The 15,831-nt window shown below is 42.4% G+C and overlaps 1 protein-coding gene across 6 annotated transcripts in view; it reads left to right on the forward strand.

Moving 5' to 3' along the window:
* The first annotated feature begins 417 nt into the window (after positions 1–417).
* LOC108940682 (F-actin-uncapping protein LRRC16A-like) overlaps positions 418–15,831 on the forward strand; it is an 82,900-nt gene continuing 67,486 nt past the window's right edge. For 5 of the 6 annotated variants that reach the window (XM_029259948.1, XM_018762999.2, XM_029259949.1 and 2 more), the window contains exons 1-2: positions 579–837; positions 4,958–5,055. In XM_029259948.1, the coding sequence (XP_029115781.1) occupies positions 798–837; positions 4,958–5,055 (138 nt within the window). In that variant the 5' untranslated portion in view covers positions 579–797. Of the gene's footprint in view, positions 503–578; positions 838–4,957; positions 5,056–15,831 lie in introns of those variants that run through there. The other variant, XM_018762995.1, reaches the window with a different exon arrangement.

The following is a 15,831-nucleotide window of genomic DNA, read 5'->3' on the forward strand; positions in this document are numbered from 1 at the left end:
TAAAAAGAGGGTGCTCCTAAATTTCTGTGTCTAATGTCCATGATTAGAAGCATTACTGCAGTAATTTTTCGTTAAACGGCCCTTTTTTTCCCTGTGCAGTTTAAAGGCTCTTCTACATTTCGGGAAGACAGCGCCGTTCGCTTCCTGTCTGCTGGCCGTCGGGGGTACTGCAGTTCAGCAGGGAGCCTGTTGGGAGCGCTGTTGTTCACAAAATGCGATGCAACACAGAAAAGCTTCATTTTTACTAGCTAATTCCACATATGGCCATTGAACAAGCTAATCAGAAAAAAAGATGACATGAATTTAAAAAACCTCTAATAATAATAATAATAATAATAATAATATGGTTGTGTTCACAGCACCACCAGGTGTCACCTTACTCCTTAGTGGATGTCGCGTGAGGCGGGGGCTTCTTCCTCGCGTCGCGTCGCGCCTTGCTTTTCGATAGGTCTCGTGACACTATAGCGGCGTTTCGCGGTGGCTCGTTGCTCGTTCTCGCGAGGTGAGTCCGCTACGCGCGCGCACAGGCGCGCTGTTTCTCTCGCGCTCTCTCTCTCTCTTTTGCTCTCGCTCGCTCTTTCCGTGTCTCCATCCCCGTGTCTCATTGTGAGGGGGCCGCGGGTGGGTGGGGGTGTTACAAACATGTAACGCCGGACAGCACCTGACACAGTAGAAGAGGGCTCCTCTCCCGTTTTTCTAGCACTATTTCTTTTTATTCTTGTTTTTATTCATTTTTAATATTTTTTTTTGTTCTCGGATACCCTCCTCCTCCGCCTGGACGCGGGCAGCCATCCAAAATGAGCGAGGAGATATCAGATGTGCCCAGAGAGCTGCTTGGTAAGACAATGCATTTCAAATATTCCAGCACACACCACACACACGCGTTTTTTTTTTTTTTATTTATTGAAAGAAAGCGTTTTTGAAAGCACTCCCGCCTTGTGCTGCTTTTTTAAAAAATATTAGTTTAAAAAGAAGAGTCTTCTAGAATCGTGTTTCACATTTCTCAAGGAAGATTACTCACTCACGTATTTTCTGTGGTAAATTATTATTTACGCTATTGATTCGTGTGTGTGTGATTTCGGTAGGTAGTCAGCTGGCGTGTTACTAGTGAAATTTTACATTTAAGACACATTCTACACCACCACCAGCCAGGTCGTTTCACTGCTGCCTCAGGCTTGCAACGCCGGTACACAGTGAGTAGTTAATTTTGCAAGTTATTCATTTTTTAAATTGTTGTTTCACACTAGGTTGTAGTTCCGGGCCTCCTCCTGGGTTCCTAAGGTGTCGCTCGCCTTTTTTTTTTTTAAAGAGCGCGTTATTTTGTGTTAAAAGGAGTTACAGTGAGTCATGTTGCGGGACGTTTGCATTTGATGACAGTTATGTCCCTCGAGCCGCCCCCCCAGTAGGAGCGCGCGACCACAGTGAGTGACAGCTCACGCGCCGTCTTCGGGAGAGACGGAACGTCAGCTGTTCAGTCCGCACTGGAAGACTGATTATTATTATTATTATTATTATTATTATTATTATTATAATTGTGGTAGTAGTTTTTTTAGTAGGAGCATCATTTGGAGGAAACCCAAATGCATGATTGTTTTGGCTGAACAAGTGTTAATTGCAAATATTTTATGTTTCAGTTCCTCAGACCTCACCTAACTTGTAAGTTGTATAAAGAAATTGTGTGGTTACACTTTCTGAGTGTGAAAGTTTGTGAGAGAACTGTGAGCTTCTGCACCACACCCTGTGTTTCATCTCCAGACCAGGATATATATGTGAGATATATACTATTAGCGTGCTCACTGTAGTCAGTTATTATTACTAAGCAAGTTATTCTTATCATGGTGGAGGTCATGACGGTCAAGGCAGACTCAAGTGAGAGTGCTTTTCTTTGTGGGGAATCCAGGAAGAATGGTCGGGGACAAGCGAGGGTCAGGCGATTCGTATTTGTCGTTAACAGCTAGACAAGAGACAGAGTCAAAGTACAAGCAAGAAGTCAGGGAGCCAGGAGGATCACAGACAGGGAATTAAGAGTAGGTTGAGAGCACCGCACACAGCGCAAGGTCACTGTTGCTCATGGAGGTTCTACAGTTTGCCCTGGCTCCGCTGGGTCCTTTTATGCCGGGCTGCCCGGATTGCCCGCAGGTGTGGAAGTGGACTGAGTGGTTGTGGGCGTGACAGCTCTGAATGGACTGTGCACTTTGACAGTATTGTCAATGCATGAGCCTTGTGATACTTTTATTGCACGAAATGGGGCTAAGTGCTGTTTACAGAAGTTTATATTGGCGTACAAATTAGTACAGAACTGTGCAGGATTGTTTTAGTCAAGTCAGTAAGTCCATTATTATAAAATGTTACAAATCTTTCAATGTTTTGAGTCCAGTCTCCCAAATATGAATATTTTGACACATGTAGCAGAAAGGTCAGCTATTCATTGAAATGTTTCTAATAGAAATGTTGCTGTGGGATATAATCGTACAGGTGCGTAAGGGTCACAGAAAATAAGGAAGAGAAAACATAAATTGTTTTCCTTTTGGACTGTGGTTAGGAACAGGTGTTGGGGGAAGTGCAACATTCTTCTTCCGTAGTCCTTAAGAATGTGTTCATGCTGGATTCTGAAGGAGGCAGAGAGAGAGAGATTGACAGAGAGAAAGTGAGAGACTGAGAGAGAGGGAGAGCGAGGAAGAAAGACTAAGCAAAAAGAAAAAAATCAAGAGATGGACACAGAAAGAGAGATGGAGAGACAGAGAGAACTACACAGTATTATTGATGCTAGTTAAGGTATCACTTTGTTAGTCTGCGTATTTATTATTATCTCTGTTTAGTTCTCTATTACACATTTATTGTATATATTTTTTTAAATATTCTCGTTCATCGTCCCATCCAGGGTGTGCCCGACCCAGCTCAGGACACGCAGTTATTGAACATGGATGGATATTCTTGTTCATGAAATTATTCAACCATTGCTTTGGCAACATATGTGTATTAAATGTATTTGTCTTGCCAGCAGCATACTAAATTGAAAAATGAACAGAGAAGGGCAGAGAGAAAAGGAGAGCCATAGAAAGACACAAAGAGAGAGAAAGAGATGGAGAGCCCAAAAGAGAAGCACAGAGAGAGAGGAAAAAAATAGGTGCTGGCTTAAAGACAGCCAGCGTGAACAACTTGTCATTTGTGTCTGCCCGGACTTGGACACATTAGGGTACCATTTAGTATCACTCCAAGAAAGAAACTGAAAATGTCCTGTATCTCTCTGTTGGAGCGGCAAGTCTAAGAGCAGCAGAGAGACAACATCCCTGTAGATCTCCCTGCTACACTTATTGTTCCCCATGAGCTCACTGGTTGCAGAGCTGTTTCATTCAGACTTGTGTGTTCCACACACACTTACTAACTACTTCAGCAGGAAGTGTTGGGTTAGTTAATTTATTGGGACGGATGGCATGGTGACACAGTAGGTAGCGCTGGTGCCTCACAATGTTTGAGGTGTGGGTTCTAATGTGGGTTTCAGTCTGGTTTGGTCTGTGTTCAGTTTGCACGTTCTCCTTTTCTTCATGTGGGTTTCCCTCCACAGTCCGAAGTATGTATGTCTTAACATTGTAAGTCGCTTTGGAGAAAAATGTCAGCTAAATGTGTAAATGAATGAATGTGTTTCAGGTGAGCAGGGGACTCTGAATTGCCAGTAGTCCATGATTGTATGTGGCTTGTACTGGATCGACATCCTGTCTGAGGTGTACTCTGTCTTAGCACCCTGTCTTTCCAGGATAGACCGCCGTAAGAGTGAGAGTTAGTAAGCGAAGTCCCCTTAGCGTGTGTGTGTATGAATAAGTGTGCGCTATTGCCCTCTAATGGACATCGTATCCTAGGTGGTATCCTGCTTCATGAGCTTTTGTGCTTGTGTCTGTCACACTGCCACTGTACAGGGATCAGTCAGTAATCAAAATAAATGAATGATTGAATTGTCCGGGAGAAATACAACTGATAGCATTTCGTCAGCTTCCTCCAGCATGTTACGCTGCTCCTCACTACCGGAGCTTCTCTACCATGTGATCATACAACTTCGTAACAGCATGTGCGAGAACGAGGGACGGAAGAAGAGGTGGAGTCACTCGCAGATGTTGCTCAGCAGATTTTATGCCAGCTATTCGTGCCAAATTTATCAATGAGGATAGATAGTGAAAATTTGCCTCACCACTTGAAAGTAGACTTGACCTCATACTTTAAGCTACGTTTCATTGCCAGTTAAAGCTTTGAGGAAAGTGTGAAAAAATGCATGTGAGCCACAGAATCTGAGGTATCATTAGTGACAGCGCTGCTTTCACCACAGAGTGTGAAGAGTTTTGAACGCAGTTTTTGAGATGGTGGGATTTTTGCTAGCATGGATCACAATGCTTTGTATGATTTGTAGTATGGTCTTTAAGCAGGTATTTTGATCAATTTTTTATTAACTTTTTTGCAGTAACAGAATCCTCAGTATGTTATGTTTTGAGAACATCTTACTGGTAATGATAGTTTCATTTGTTTTTAGCTTTGAATAGAACTTTTGTATTTAAACAGTCTTACTCTGTACGTACACACACACACACACACACACACACAATGTCTACAACTGCTTGTCCCAAGCGGGGTTGCAGCGAGCCGGAGCCTAACCCGACAACACAGGGCTGAAGGGGGAGGGGACACAGCCCAGGCGGGATGCCAGTCTGCCACAGGGCACCCCAAGTGGGACTCGAACCCCAGACCCACCTTACTCTGTACAGTTTATTTTAAAATTGTTAAAAAATGGAGTGAGTACAAAGACTTCTTACTGCCTCCCGAGGAAGAATGTGCATTCTGTTTGTAACTTCTGCCCTGACCAGTGCGTAGTGGGTAAAAAGTGCCATATGGACACCTCAGGTCATTTGCAAGTGAAATTCTTTGTACACCTTGATTTGACTCCATTTTGGTCTGTCTGGTTGTTCTGCAGAGAGTGTGAAGGATGCTGTGGGCAGAAGGATTAAGCTTTCTGTGAAGAAGAAAGTCAAGCTGGAAATCAAAGGGGATAAGGTGGAAAATCGAGTTCTGGTAAGTTCTTCTGACATTCCTAAGCAGTTATTTATTTCCTGGCAGAAGAGAATAACTTCCTTATATACATTCATGCAAATGTGTAGAAACTGTTCCACCTCAAGTTTGTTAGGAAGTTCTGTGTAATCTTCGGTGGACCTCAGAGTGCAGTTGTGAGAACAAAACTGAAAATACAACAAGAAAACTAAGAACATGTTTACAGAAGCTGATCTTTTAGTTGTACATGCAGGGTTGCGTTGTCCTGTTTCTCTTCTCCATCAGAATTAGGCTACAGACAGACTAAGGAACAGTTGACTTCATATTCACATGTGAAGGAGTGAGGTAGTGCTGACACCAGCTGTATTGCATAACTAAATCTTAGCAATGTCTGTGAGATTTATTTTATAAAGACTGAAGCATTACTTCTAGTGACATCATATTTTTCATTGTCCTAGACTGGGAACTCATACACAGGAGATGTGAAGCCTTTGTATTTGCTCAGTGAACGTGCAGATAACTGCACGTTCATTGAGCAAATACAACCAAGAAGTCTGCTGCTGTTTTCACTCTACAGAATGTCTCTGTGTGTAGTTAACTCATGGCGTAGTGAATAATTGACAGTCAGCAGACTTTAAAATATGTATACTGTTGTTTTCTGGTTCCAGTGAGACAGTCACATTGGTTTAAAACGTAATCACAGTTAAACCTCTGCATCTTGTAATTTGATGTGCTGACTGAGGACAGGCAGGATATTTAGACTCAGTGAGGCCTGTAGTGAGATGCAATCAGCATTCCCATCCAGTTGTGTCATCCCACTGGCACAGCTGATGTGCAAGAAGCTGATGGCCAAGCTTGGTGCCATCTCAGTGGTGGTCCTCATCATGATCATTGTGGTGAGGAGAAATGAAACTATGAAAACTGACAAGAAGCAGAGGATGACTGGAAATGAGAACCACTGTATTTTTAAGTGTTTGCAGTGCTTACTGCAGACACTTTTAAAGGAACTGTCCTGACAGCCAGGCTGCCAAGGTGCAGCCTGGGAAATACAAAGCAAACCAGCTGGTTTTACAGCCAGTCAGCATTGTGTGTCGACAGGGAGTCTCCACTCTGGGTTTGTAGGGCAATTAATAAAAAGAAGACCACTGGCATTTCTGCTACCTGCTATGACCTGCTGGTGTTAAATTGTTTTGTTGGCTCCTGTCATACATCATGTTGAAGCACCTATATTAGATGGTCATTGTGCAGACCTGGCAATATGAACCATTTTAGGGAAAGATAAAAGCATTGTAACAGGTCTCCAGACTCGCAAAGAGCATCTTTAATATACTGAACAAATTAATTGCTTTGTGAAAGCCAACTGAGGGTTTAAGTGAATAGTGTACTGCATCTGAGGCAGCAAAGCTGGGAAATTAAGTTGAAATTCATATTGATCTGTTTGAAGAAAATGCAGCTTTGCTTTGGGCTTTACTTTATTCTCTGTAAGATTTTAAAAGGAGGTTCCTTGGTTCAGTTCAAAAGTTATATGGTTGCAATAAGTAATTTATCTGTTTCTTGGTATTCTGTTTGATTTTGCCAATACAAATTGTTTTATACACTAGGTTGAATAAAAACAGTATTTGCCAAGGTAATGCAACTCTGTTGATAAGCTAATCTTCCAGATGATTTTATGTGCAATGATTGAGATGTGAGGGGGCGCGGTGGCACAGTGGGTTGGACCGGGTCCTGCTCTCTGGTGGGTCTGGGGTTCGAGTCCCGCTTGGGGTGCCTTGCGGCAGACTGGCGTCCCGTCCTGGGTGTGTCCCCTCCCCTTCTGGCCATACGCCCTGTGTTGCCGGGTAGGCTCCGGTTCCCCGCGACCCTGTATGGGACGAGCGGTTCTGAAAGTGTGTGTGTGTGTGTGTGTGTGTGTGTGTGTGTGTGTGTGTGTGATTGAGATGCACCTACGCAATTTCAGTGCTGATAAAAAAAAAAAAAAAAAAAAAAAATTCTACATTAACTCAGCAAAGAGGTAGGTCCACCACTTCAGCTTCATGGCTTTTTTTCTGAGAAATTACTTTCTACCCATTTTTTTAAGTGGTGTAAAATTTAGACTGTGCACTGGGAAAAATTCAGATATCAGAAGAGATGAAGCACTGTCACTTTAACAAATTGGACCTCCCGACTCCCTCTACCAATTTATATAGATAGGTTAGCAAGTGGAAGTGGGTCTTTTTTCGAAGGTCTTTGAATGGCAAATTATTTATACTTTGTCTAATTCTGCACTTTTGTTGGAGATTTGCAAAAACAAAATTTCAGGAGGAAAGTATTAGATTAAACCCACAGCTACACATAGAATCTCACACACACACACACTTTCTGAACCGCTTGTCCCATACAGGGTTGTGGGGAACCGGAGCCTAACCCGGCAACTCAGGGCACAAGGCTGAAGGGGGAGGGGACACACCCAGGACGGGACGCCAGTCCGTCGCAAGGCACCCCAAGCGGGACTCGAACCCCAGACCCACTGGAGAGCAGGACCTGGTACAGCCCACTGCGCCACCGCGCCCCCCGCACATAGAATCATATACAATGTAATTGGGGTAACAAGTAGGATAGTGGTTAGGGTTAATGCGTTGCTATCTGAAGGTCCCTAGTTTAAATCCCACTCCTGTAGGTACAAATTTACCCTAAATTTGATGATGTAAGAATACCATACAGTTTAAATGGGTGAAAAAATAAAGGTGATTATCTAATACCTTAAGTAGTCCTTGACAGAAGTGTCAGCGAAGTAACTGATAACTGACTGTGTAACATACACCTCTGTAATATACCTATTAATTGAAATTACAAGAACATCCATTTTTGTTTGGTGATGCTGCACTTCTTTATTTCCTTTCATATCTGGGAAGATCTGACAGTTGGGTGTGTAAAAACAATTTAGCTTCCATTATATATATTGTAATTTTTATGGGGGGGCGCGGTGGCGCAGTGGGTTGGCCCACAGTCCTGCTCTCCGGTGGGTCTGGGGTTCAAGTCCCGCTTGGGGTGCCTTGCGACGGACTGGCGTCCCGTCCTGGGTGTGTCCCCTCCCCCCTCCGGCCTTACGCCCTGTGTTACCGGGTAGGCTCCGGTTCCCCGCGACCCCGTATGGGACCAGCGGTTCTGAAAGTGTGTGTGCGTGTGTAACTTTTATGTAGTGATTACCTTGACTATGTATTGATTACCTTGACAATGCATTGGTTTCATATGTTATTTTGCAGAGACTAATTTATCTATTATCCAAATCACACACCTACAGTTTTTTGTATGTTAGTGTGATGTGTGGCATAACAGAGTTCACTAGCTAAGTGAATTTTACTGGAGCTTATCATAAGTACAGTTCGCAGTGCTTACAACAATAGTTATAAATTTTTTCTCATGCTAAACTGCTTTCAAATCAGATTCTTTGTAAATTTATTTGTCTTTAAAGGGTGCTATGTTTTTGTTGGAATGTGATCAAAGAAGGTTTACCTCTAAATAGTGTGTAACTCAGGGCAGATATGGCTTTTTACCACACTCCCATTAGCTTTAACTTGCTTTCCTGTATACTGTAGTTTCCTGTTTAAGTGGGATTTTTCAGTGAGCTAACCCCAAATTATCATCTGATAAGACTTTCAAAGTGACAACAGGCTTTAATACCAACTGAGAATTTACACAGGGCTTTCAAACGTAGACTTGAGGCATACTTGCGGAATTAAATCATACTAATTTTGGTCAGATCAACAAACAAACAAATTGTAAATTGATCTTCACATAACTTGTTATTCCTGACATTCAAGAACAAACACTCAGAAAGGGGCATGCAGGAACATAAAAAGCATTACACTGTTTGAGCTCTTTCTGTCTCCATCTTTTTGTCATTCATGGTGCTTTCATTTACTTTTATTAATTTAGCTGACCCTTTTCTCACAAGTGACTTACAACGTTAAGCAACCTACAGTTATTTACCCATTTATACAGCTGGGCAGTTTTTTACTGGAGCAGTTAAGGGTACTACAGCTGGAGATGGGATTTGAACCTGTGACCTTTGAGTCCAAAGGCAGCTGGTTTAACCACCAGCTCCCCCTGTTTATTTGTCTGAGACACAAATAGCCCCTTTTCCTGGGAAAATATTTTTGTTGCATATGCCAGGACGGAAAGCTGCAGAGATGCACATTGCAAACAGTGCTCCATGCGTTTCCTTTTTCTGTGATCTGTAGTACACTTATGGCCTAATAAAAGTTTGAAGCCACGAGCATGGCGTTTTGAAATGTGGTCAGATTGGGAACTGAATATTACTGAAATGTACAAATCTGACTGCTGAAAATTGGAGCTCGTATGCTTTTATAAGATGACTTAAGCGCTTTGGTTCTTTTTCCCTATCCATGAATGTCATCAGTTCTTTGAATTCCTGTTCCTGCTCTAGTATTCCTGATCAAGGCATTTACTTTGAATTAATTCAGTAAAAATTACTTGGATGTCTAAATTGGTAAAGAATTGTATGCAGCTTGGTATATAAACATTGCATTTACATTTATTCCTTTAGCAGATGCTTTTTTACAAAGCGACTTCCAACAAGCTCTGTTTAGTGTTATCAGCCCATACCTTATTCATTAAAGTGACTTAAAATGCTAGTACTGTACACTACAACAACATAGTACATTAATTTGGAGAAAAACCTCAGCTGAAATAATAATAATTCTTTGCAGTAGTCAGTTAGGAAGAAGGGGGTGCCGTGGTGCAGTGGGTTTGGCCTGTCCCTGCTCTCCGGTGGATGTGAGGTTTGAGTCCTGCTTGGGGTGCCTTGTGATGGACTGGCGTCCTGTCCTGGGTGTGTCCCCTCCCCCTCCAGGCTTGCTTCCTGTGTTGCTGGGTTAGGCTCCAGCTCGCCGCAACCCTGCTCAAGACAAGCGGTTTCGGTCAATGTGTGATTAGGAAGAACAAAGTTATTATATAATGACAAAGTTGTTTTTGAGGTATCAAAAAGTCAGTGCTTCTGTGTACAGTTCAGTTGTCATAGAAACATGTTATTTTACTTGGTGAAAACATTTAAAAAAAAAAAACACACAAATGCTTTCAAATTACACAAATTTTAGAAAATGATTTTACATCCAAAAATCTCTCCAAGTTGCATACCTTTAGCATTGGTGGTTCTAAAATAGAAAGGGCTTCCTCTGGCTGCCTGCATTGTTCATTGTAACTATTACCAATGACAATTAAAACACATAAATTCCCTTTTCTGAGTTAAAGGGGAAATTTATAGGTCAACTGCTGTGTTGACCTCCCACAAATTTCCTTTCACTTTCATTCACCTGTAACACAAATTAACCCTTGAATCATTAGTGACAACTTCTTTGAAAACCATGGAGAGAACTCAACATGTCAAAGAAACGGTTAGTGTGATTGTACAGCAGTGGTCCCATGGTGCTGAGATTTAGGTAAATGTGTCTAGGTAATTTCATTTATGATCAGTAACTGCTTGGTCAGTGCATGGTTGCAGCATTACTGAAAGTATCCTGGAAGCATAAGGTATGTGGACACTGTTCATAGCAATGCAATGAGGGTATTGAGAACACTTCGGAGTCAACAGTTCATTCACCTGAAACACATTTCTTTGGGAGGAAACCAGAGCATCCAGAGAAAACCCATGAATATGCAGACTCCACACAGACCGAACCAGACTTAAACCCACATCCAAACCCGCAACCCAGGAGCTGTAAGGAAGCAGCACTACCCACTGCACCACCATGCCTCCCAGAGAAAAACATATTAAACAAAATAACATATCGGTCAGTTTTCAGTTTATCTCGGTCTGACATTTTATTGCAGTGAAGCACAGGCTGCTTCTGTGTGTGTGAAATGTTTACTCTTTCCTTCTCCTCTTAATGGTTGATGTGACAGCACAAGGTCAGGGTGAACACTGTGAGACTTTAACAGGAAACGACAGAACTGACCAACAGGATTGGAACACAGGGTGGCTTGTCCAGCAGTTCCAGGCTGGTTAGTGAGTGCCTAATCTGGTCCTTCAGGCCAAGGAGAGTAGACAGGTCTGGCTTGCATATGGCTGGAGAGCATTTCCCCACCATGCTAAGAGCAGAACAAATCCTTGCATTCCTTACTGTTCTCCGAAAACAGACTCTCACCTCAAGGCCAGCCCGTATGGCGAACATTTGCTGGGCTTTACCACTCCCTATGCTTTGCCGAGGAGCTTGTCCATTGTGGAGACCACTACTCTGAGCGCAATTGTCAGATGACGCTTTTGTGCTTCTCTCACATACAGTAATAAGGGCTTCCCTACTGAATCTGAATGGTCTGAATAGTCTTCAGTGTGTTCGTGGGCGTTCCTAGAGGTGCAAGAAAGGCTCAAGGGGAAGTTCTCTTTTATGTTAAGACCATGATGCCCCTGGAACACCTGTGTATAGGAGGCCCTGGCTGGGACCTGAGAGCCCGTTCTGTGTTGCTTCTTTGAGACTTGCAGCTGTCTGAGCTTCCCCAAACAGCCCGAAGTGTAACCTTGAGCAGTGCTGCATCTCCACCGATCTGAGCAACTTTCCCTTTTCCACAGTCCACACTTAGAAGTGAAAGGAGGTTTTTAGTTCTGCTTCCCTGAAATCTTAGCATAAACAAATCCCTCTTGTGCAGGAAAAAGGTGTGTCTGTCTGTGTTTGTCTTTTATTTCTGCGTTAGAACTGGAGGTAATGGTTAACTGTTTGATTGCACTCCATTGTTTCCGCCGTACAGAGAGGCTTAGCATGAGCATGTTTTTTAAACAGGAAGAAGCTTAGTTTTTTTGCCCAGAAAATGCTTGATGTTTTTATTATGAGTGCATTCACAGGTTAACTTTGCAATGCCAGCGCTTCCTTCAAACCATATTTCTGTATTTCTACAAGATTTTTTAGTGATAACACTGATGCTTTCTCAGCAGGAAATGCATTAGTTCAACTGAGATTGTAACAAGTGTGAAAATGACACAAGAATTAAAGAAAACAGCTGAAAGTACTGGGGATTCCGAAGTTCTGAAAGAAGTGATTAGTATCGTCAAAATCCTCATGTGCTGTGAATATGGAGAAATGGCATGCAGAGTATGTATAAAGTCATGTCTATCACATCTAATGGGGCAGCAGGTAGCACAGTGGTCTGAGCCTCATTAACTTCACATAATGGACTCAGCTCACCCCCACAGTACCCTTGATTAAAGTACGTAATGGTAAGGTCACATCCTAGAATGTGACACATTAATATGCCATTTTTTAGGGGTAGTAATGTATATGGTAAGGACATGTGTCCCTGGTTCATTTCAAACAACATTTGTCACTATAGTATGTCTGCAGCAGTGTCTACATAGCAGAAATGCTCATATAAAAAAAGGGAAAATTACCTGTGTCTTTATTTAAAAAAATTCAAGTGGCTTTATTGTCATTTAAACCATATACAGCTGGTACAGTTACAGTGAAACGAAACAACGTTCCTCCTGGACCATGGTGCCACCCACATAAAACAACACAAGCTACCTACACAGGACTCCATAAAGTGCACGTTTGCAAGACGTGTGCAAACAGCACAAGGTGGTACAGTAGTTACCAAACAAAACAATAAACAGTAAAAAGAATAGAAGATATTACAATATAATAATAAATACTATAGATATAAATGTACTAGTTAACAGCAAAAAATACCAATAATAAAGCTGTTATTTTCTTGCTGTCAGATCTGAGAGAATGATTTATTATAGCCTTAGATAGTTTTTCAGCTTCACAGGTGTGCATGTGAGTAAAAGGAGACACCTGTCATGAAGTTGTGCTTTCCAAGTTTTCATCTGTGAGTCGGAGAGTAAAGCAGGAGATGAGTTAGAATTTCCATATCCTGCTTCAGTGGGCCTGGCCTTTCATATCAATTATCAGCAGCTTGGCATTGTATTAGTTCTGTGGAATTCTTCACCCTTCATCGTCCTTTGTTTTATGTTGTCCCACTTGATGATGGCGTGAGACTCGGGGTCAGAATCTCCTTGAACTTTCTCTGGTTGCATTTGGGTCACATAACTGTCTTGTGAAGTGCTAATACCACAGTGTGTTGATCATTGTAGGACTTAAATGTTGCTTCTTCTTTTGATGTTTTCTATTTCCTCATCTTACTGGCGAAAGTAAGCTTGAGTTAGATGGTCAGGGAGGAAAGGTGACTGAGTTGTATCTTCGTTGTTTGTAGTTTAAACTCTTGATAGCTTCAGAAGAATCCTAGCTATCTGAATCTATGGTAAGCATATTTAAAAAGTCATGACTAGGTGTTCTGGTCACTTTTCTGGAGACAGCACATTTGCAAGCACTATTGCTTCATTGCTTTCTTCTTGGGGGGAGGAGGGTGGGTCAGAATTGTATTTCAGGGACATTAGGTCTATTCATCCCCTGGTCCCTTGTGATGGCAGTTGCTGCACGTATTGTGGTACTCTGTGAAATTCCACATCTTGGTGCTGTTCTTTCAGCTCACACCCTGCTTGTTTTGACAAGATAGTGGAGACAGAGATAGAGCTTTCAAAGCACCATGGCAGGGAGCACAGAGCACTGTCTGTTCTTTTGGTCCTACAGTCTGCCCCTGCATTTCAAGCCCTAGGTCATGTTTTATAGGTCATGCTTAAGTTTTTGTACAGCTGACTGAGGGTGATATTGTCTTTGTATGGATGTTTTTTTAATTATTTATCGACTAACAATTAATTAATTGGCAGCTATCTGAATTCCCCCTTTAACTCAGACAAAGGATTTTTCTGTGTTTTAGTGGTGTTTGTGACAGTTACAATGAACAGTTTCAGGCAGCCAGGTGAAGCCTTGTCTGTCACATAATCATGAGTGCTTAAGGTGTGCCATTTGAAGAGATCTTTGGACGTATAATAATAGAAAGAAAGCTGAAGAATTCCATTTGCATTTTTAAAAGTTTATGACTGTTAGTGAACCTGTTAGTATTATAATTAATTGCTGATGTACAAGGAAACATTATGACTTTACTGTGCTATTGTGACTACTTTGTGATGGGTCTGGAGTTCGAGTCCTGCTTGGGGGTGCCTTGCAGCAAGGCATTCCGTCCGGGGTGTGTCCCCTCCCCCTCCAGCCTTGTGCCCTGTTTTGCCGGGTTAGGCTCTGCTTTGCTGTGATGCTCGGGACCAGTGGTTGTAGACGTGTGTGTGTGAGACTACTTTGCTATTCCTAGAAGACTACTAAAAATGATTTAATTTAGTTTTTCATTCTTTGTTCTCCAAAGTGACTTACAGTGTTAGGTTTGTATACTAAGATATTTGCGGTGACATCCTCATTTATACAGAGCGATGATTTTTACCGGAGCAATTCAGGGTAAGCTCCTTGCTCATGGGTACTACAGCTAGGGTGAGGATTGCAGTTATGATTTTTTTAAAAATCATATAAAAAGCCAGTTTGCACTACTGGCAAGTTACTATATTAAATCAAATTGCACAGTTTTAGACCATAGACAAGATTTTAAAAAATATAAAAAATGGCAGGATCGTCCATCAGTAATGCACTCTGCCACTCCATCTGCTTTGCATAAATGCAGTTGTAACTCAGATCATTTCTCATACAGGATGACGAAACTTTGAACCACAGTAGTGAAACAGCTAACAACAGATACACACACACACACACACACACACACACACACACACACACACATATTTTCGGAACCGCTCGTCCCATACGGGGTCGCGGGGAACCGGAGCCTACCCGGTAACTCAGGGCGCAAGGCCGGAGGGGGAGGGGACACACACAGGACGGGACGCTAGTCCGTCACAAGGCACCCCAAGCGGGACTCAAACCCCAGACCCACTGGAGAGCAGGACCTGGTCCAACCCACTGCGCCACCGCGCCCCCTAACAACAGATATTCTGTGTAAATGTTGTAGTCAGCTGCAGCTGAATAATCCATTTTGTTTTTTCATTTTGTGCATGGTGATTACGGAGATTGTAATTTGGCATGGCATCAGACTCACACTTCCCCTGTGATGTTTGTTCATTCCACATACTATTGATTTGTGTAATTCTAATAACCAAGGTCTCAAACTGAAAAATCAAGTTATGGATGGCATTTCTGTGCCCAGGCAGTCAACAGTGTGCTTCTGCATCTAAGTATTTTTTGTTCATGTGTGCATTTCTCTTAAGAACAGAAGAATTCCTGTTTCTGTCAACCCTCCTGATTTTCTGTGAAAACACCTGATCTGTTCCTGGCATGGGTTTTTAAACCCTCCTCAGAATTTTAACTCATATTTCCCAGTTCTGAGAATTTGTGTGTTGCTTTGATCTTTGCCTCTTCCAGTGACAATGTATTCTAGGACTACAGTTGCTGCTTTTAGAATAAATTAACCCATGTGTCTCCAAACCCCTCCATACACTAACTCTTGCTTTATGTTGCACATAATGGGGGTTACTGGAGGTGTTAATTGATTCGTAGAGAGAGGGTCTGAATGGGTGTGGGGTGTGAGACAGGGTTTATCAAACCTGCAATAAAACTCATTCAAATCGTCGGCTAATTGTTGAGTTGACACGGTGCCGGGGGGTGGTGTCTTGTAGTTTGTGATGTCTTTCAGGCCTTTCCACACTGATGCAGGATCGTTGGCTGAAAACAGTTTCTTCAGCTTTTCAGAGTAGTTTCTCTTAGCCACTCTGATCTCCTTTGTCAGTGTGTTTTTGGCCTGTTCATATAAGACTCCGTCCCTGTTCTTGTAGGCGTCTTCTTTGGCCTGATGAAGCTGTCTGAGTTTTGCAGTGAACCACGGTTTGTCCCCACCTTCCCCCCTCCTGCACCT

The sequence above is a fragment of the Scleropages formosus genome, chromosome 18 (genome assembly GCF_900964775.1).
Source record: "Scleropages formosus chromosome 18, fSclFor1.1, whole genome shotgun sequence".
NCBI classification, from domain to species: Eukaryota; Metazoa; Chordata; class Actinopteri; order Osteoglossiformes; family Osteoglossidae; genus Scleropages; species Scleropages formosus.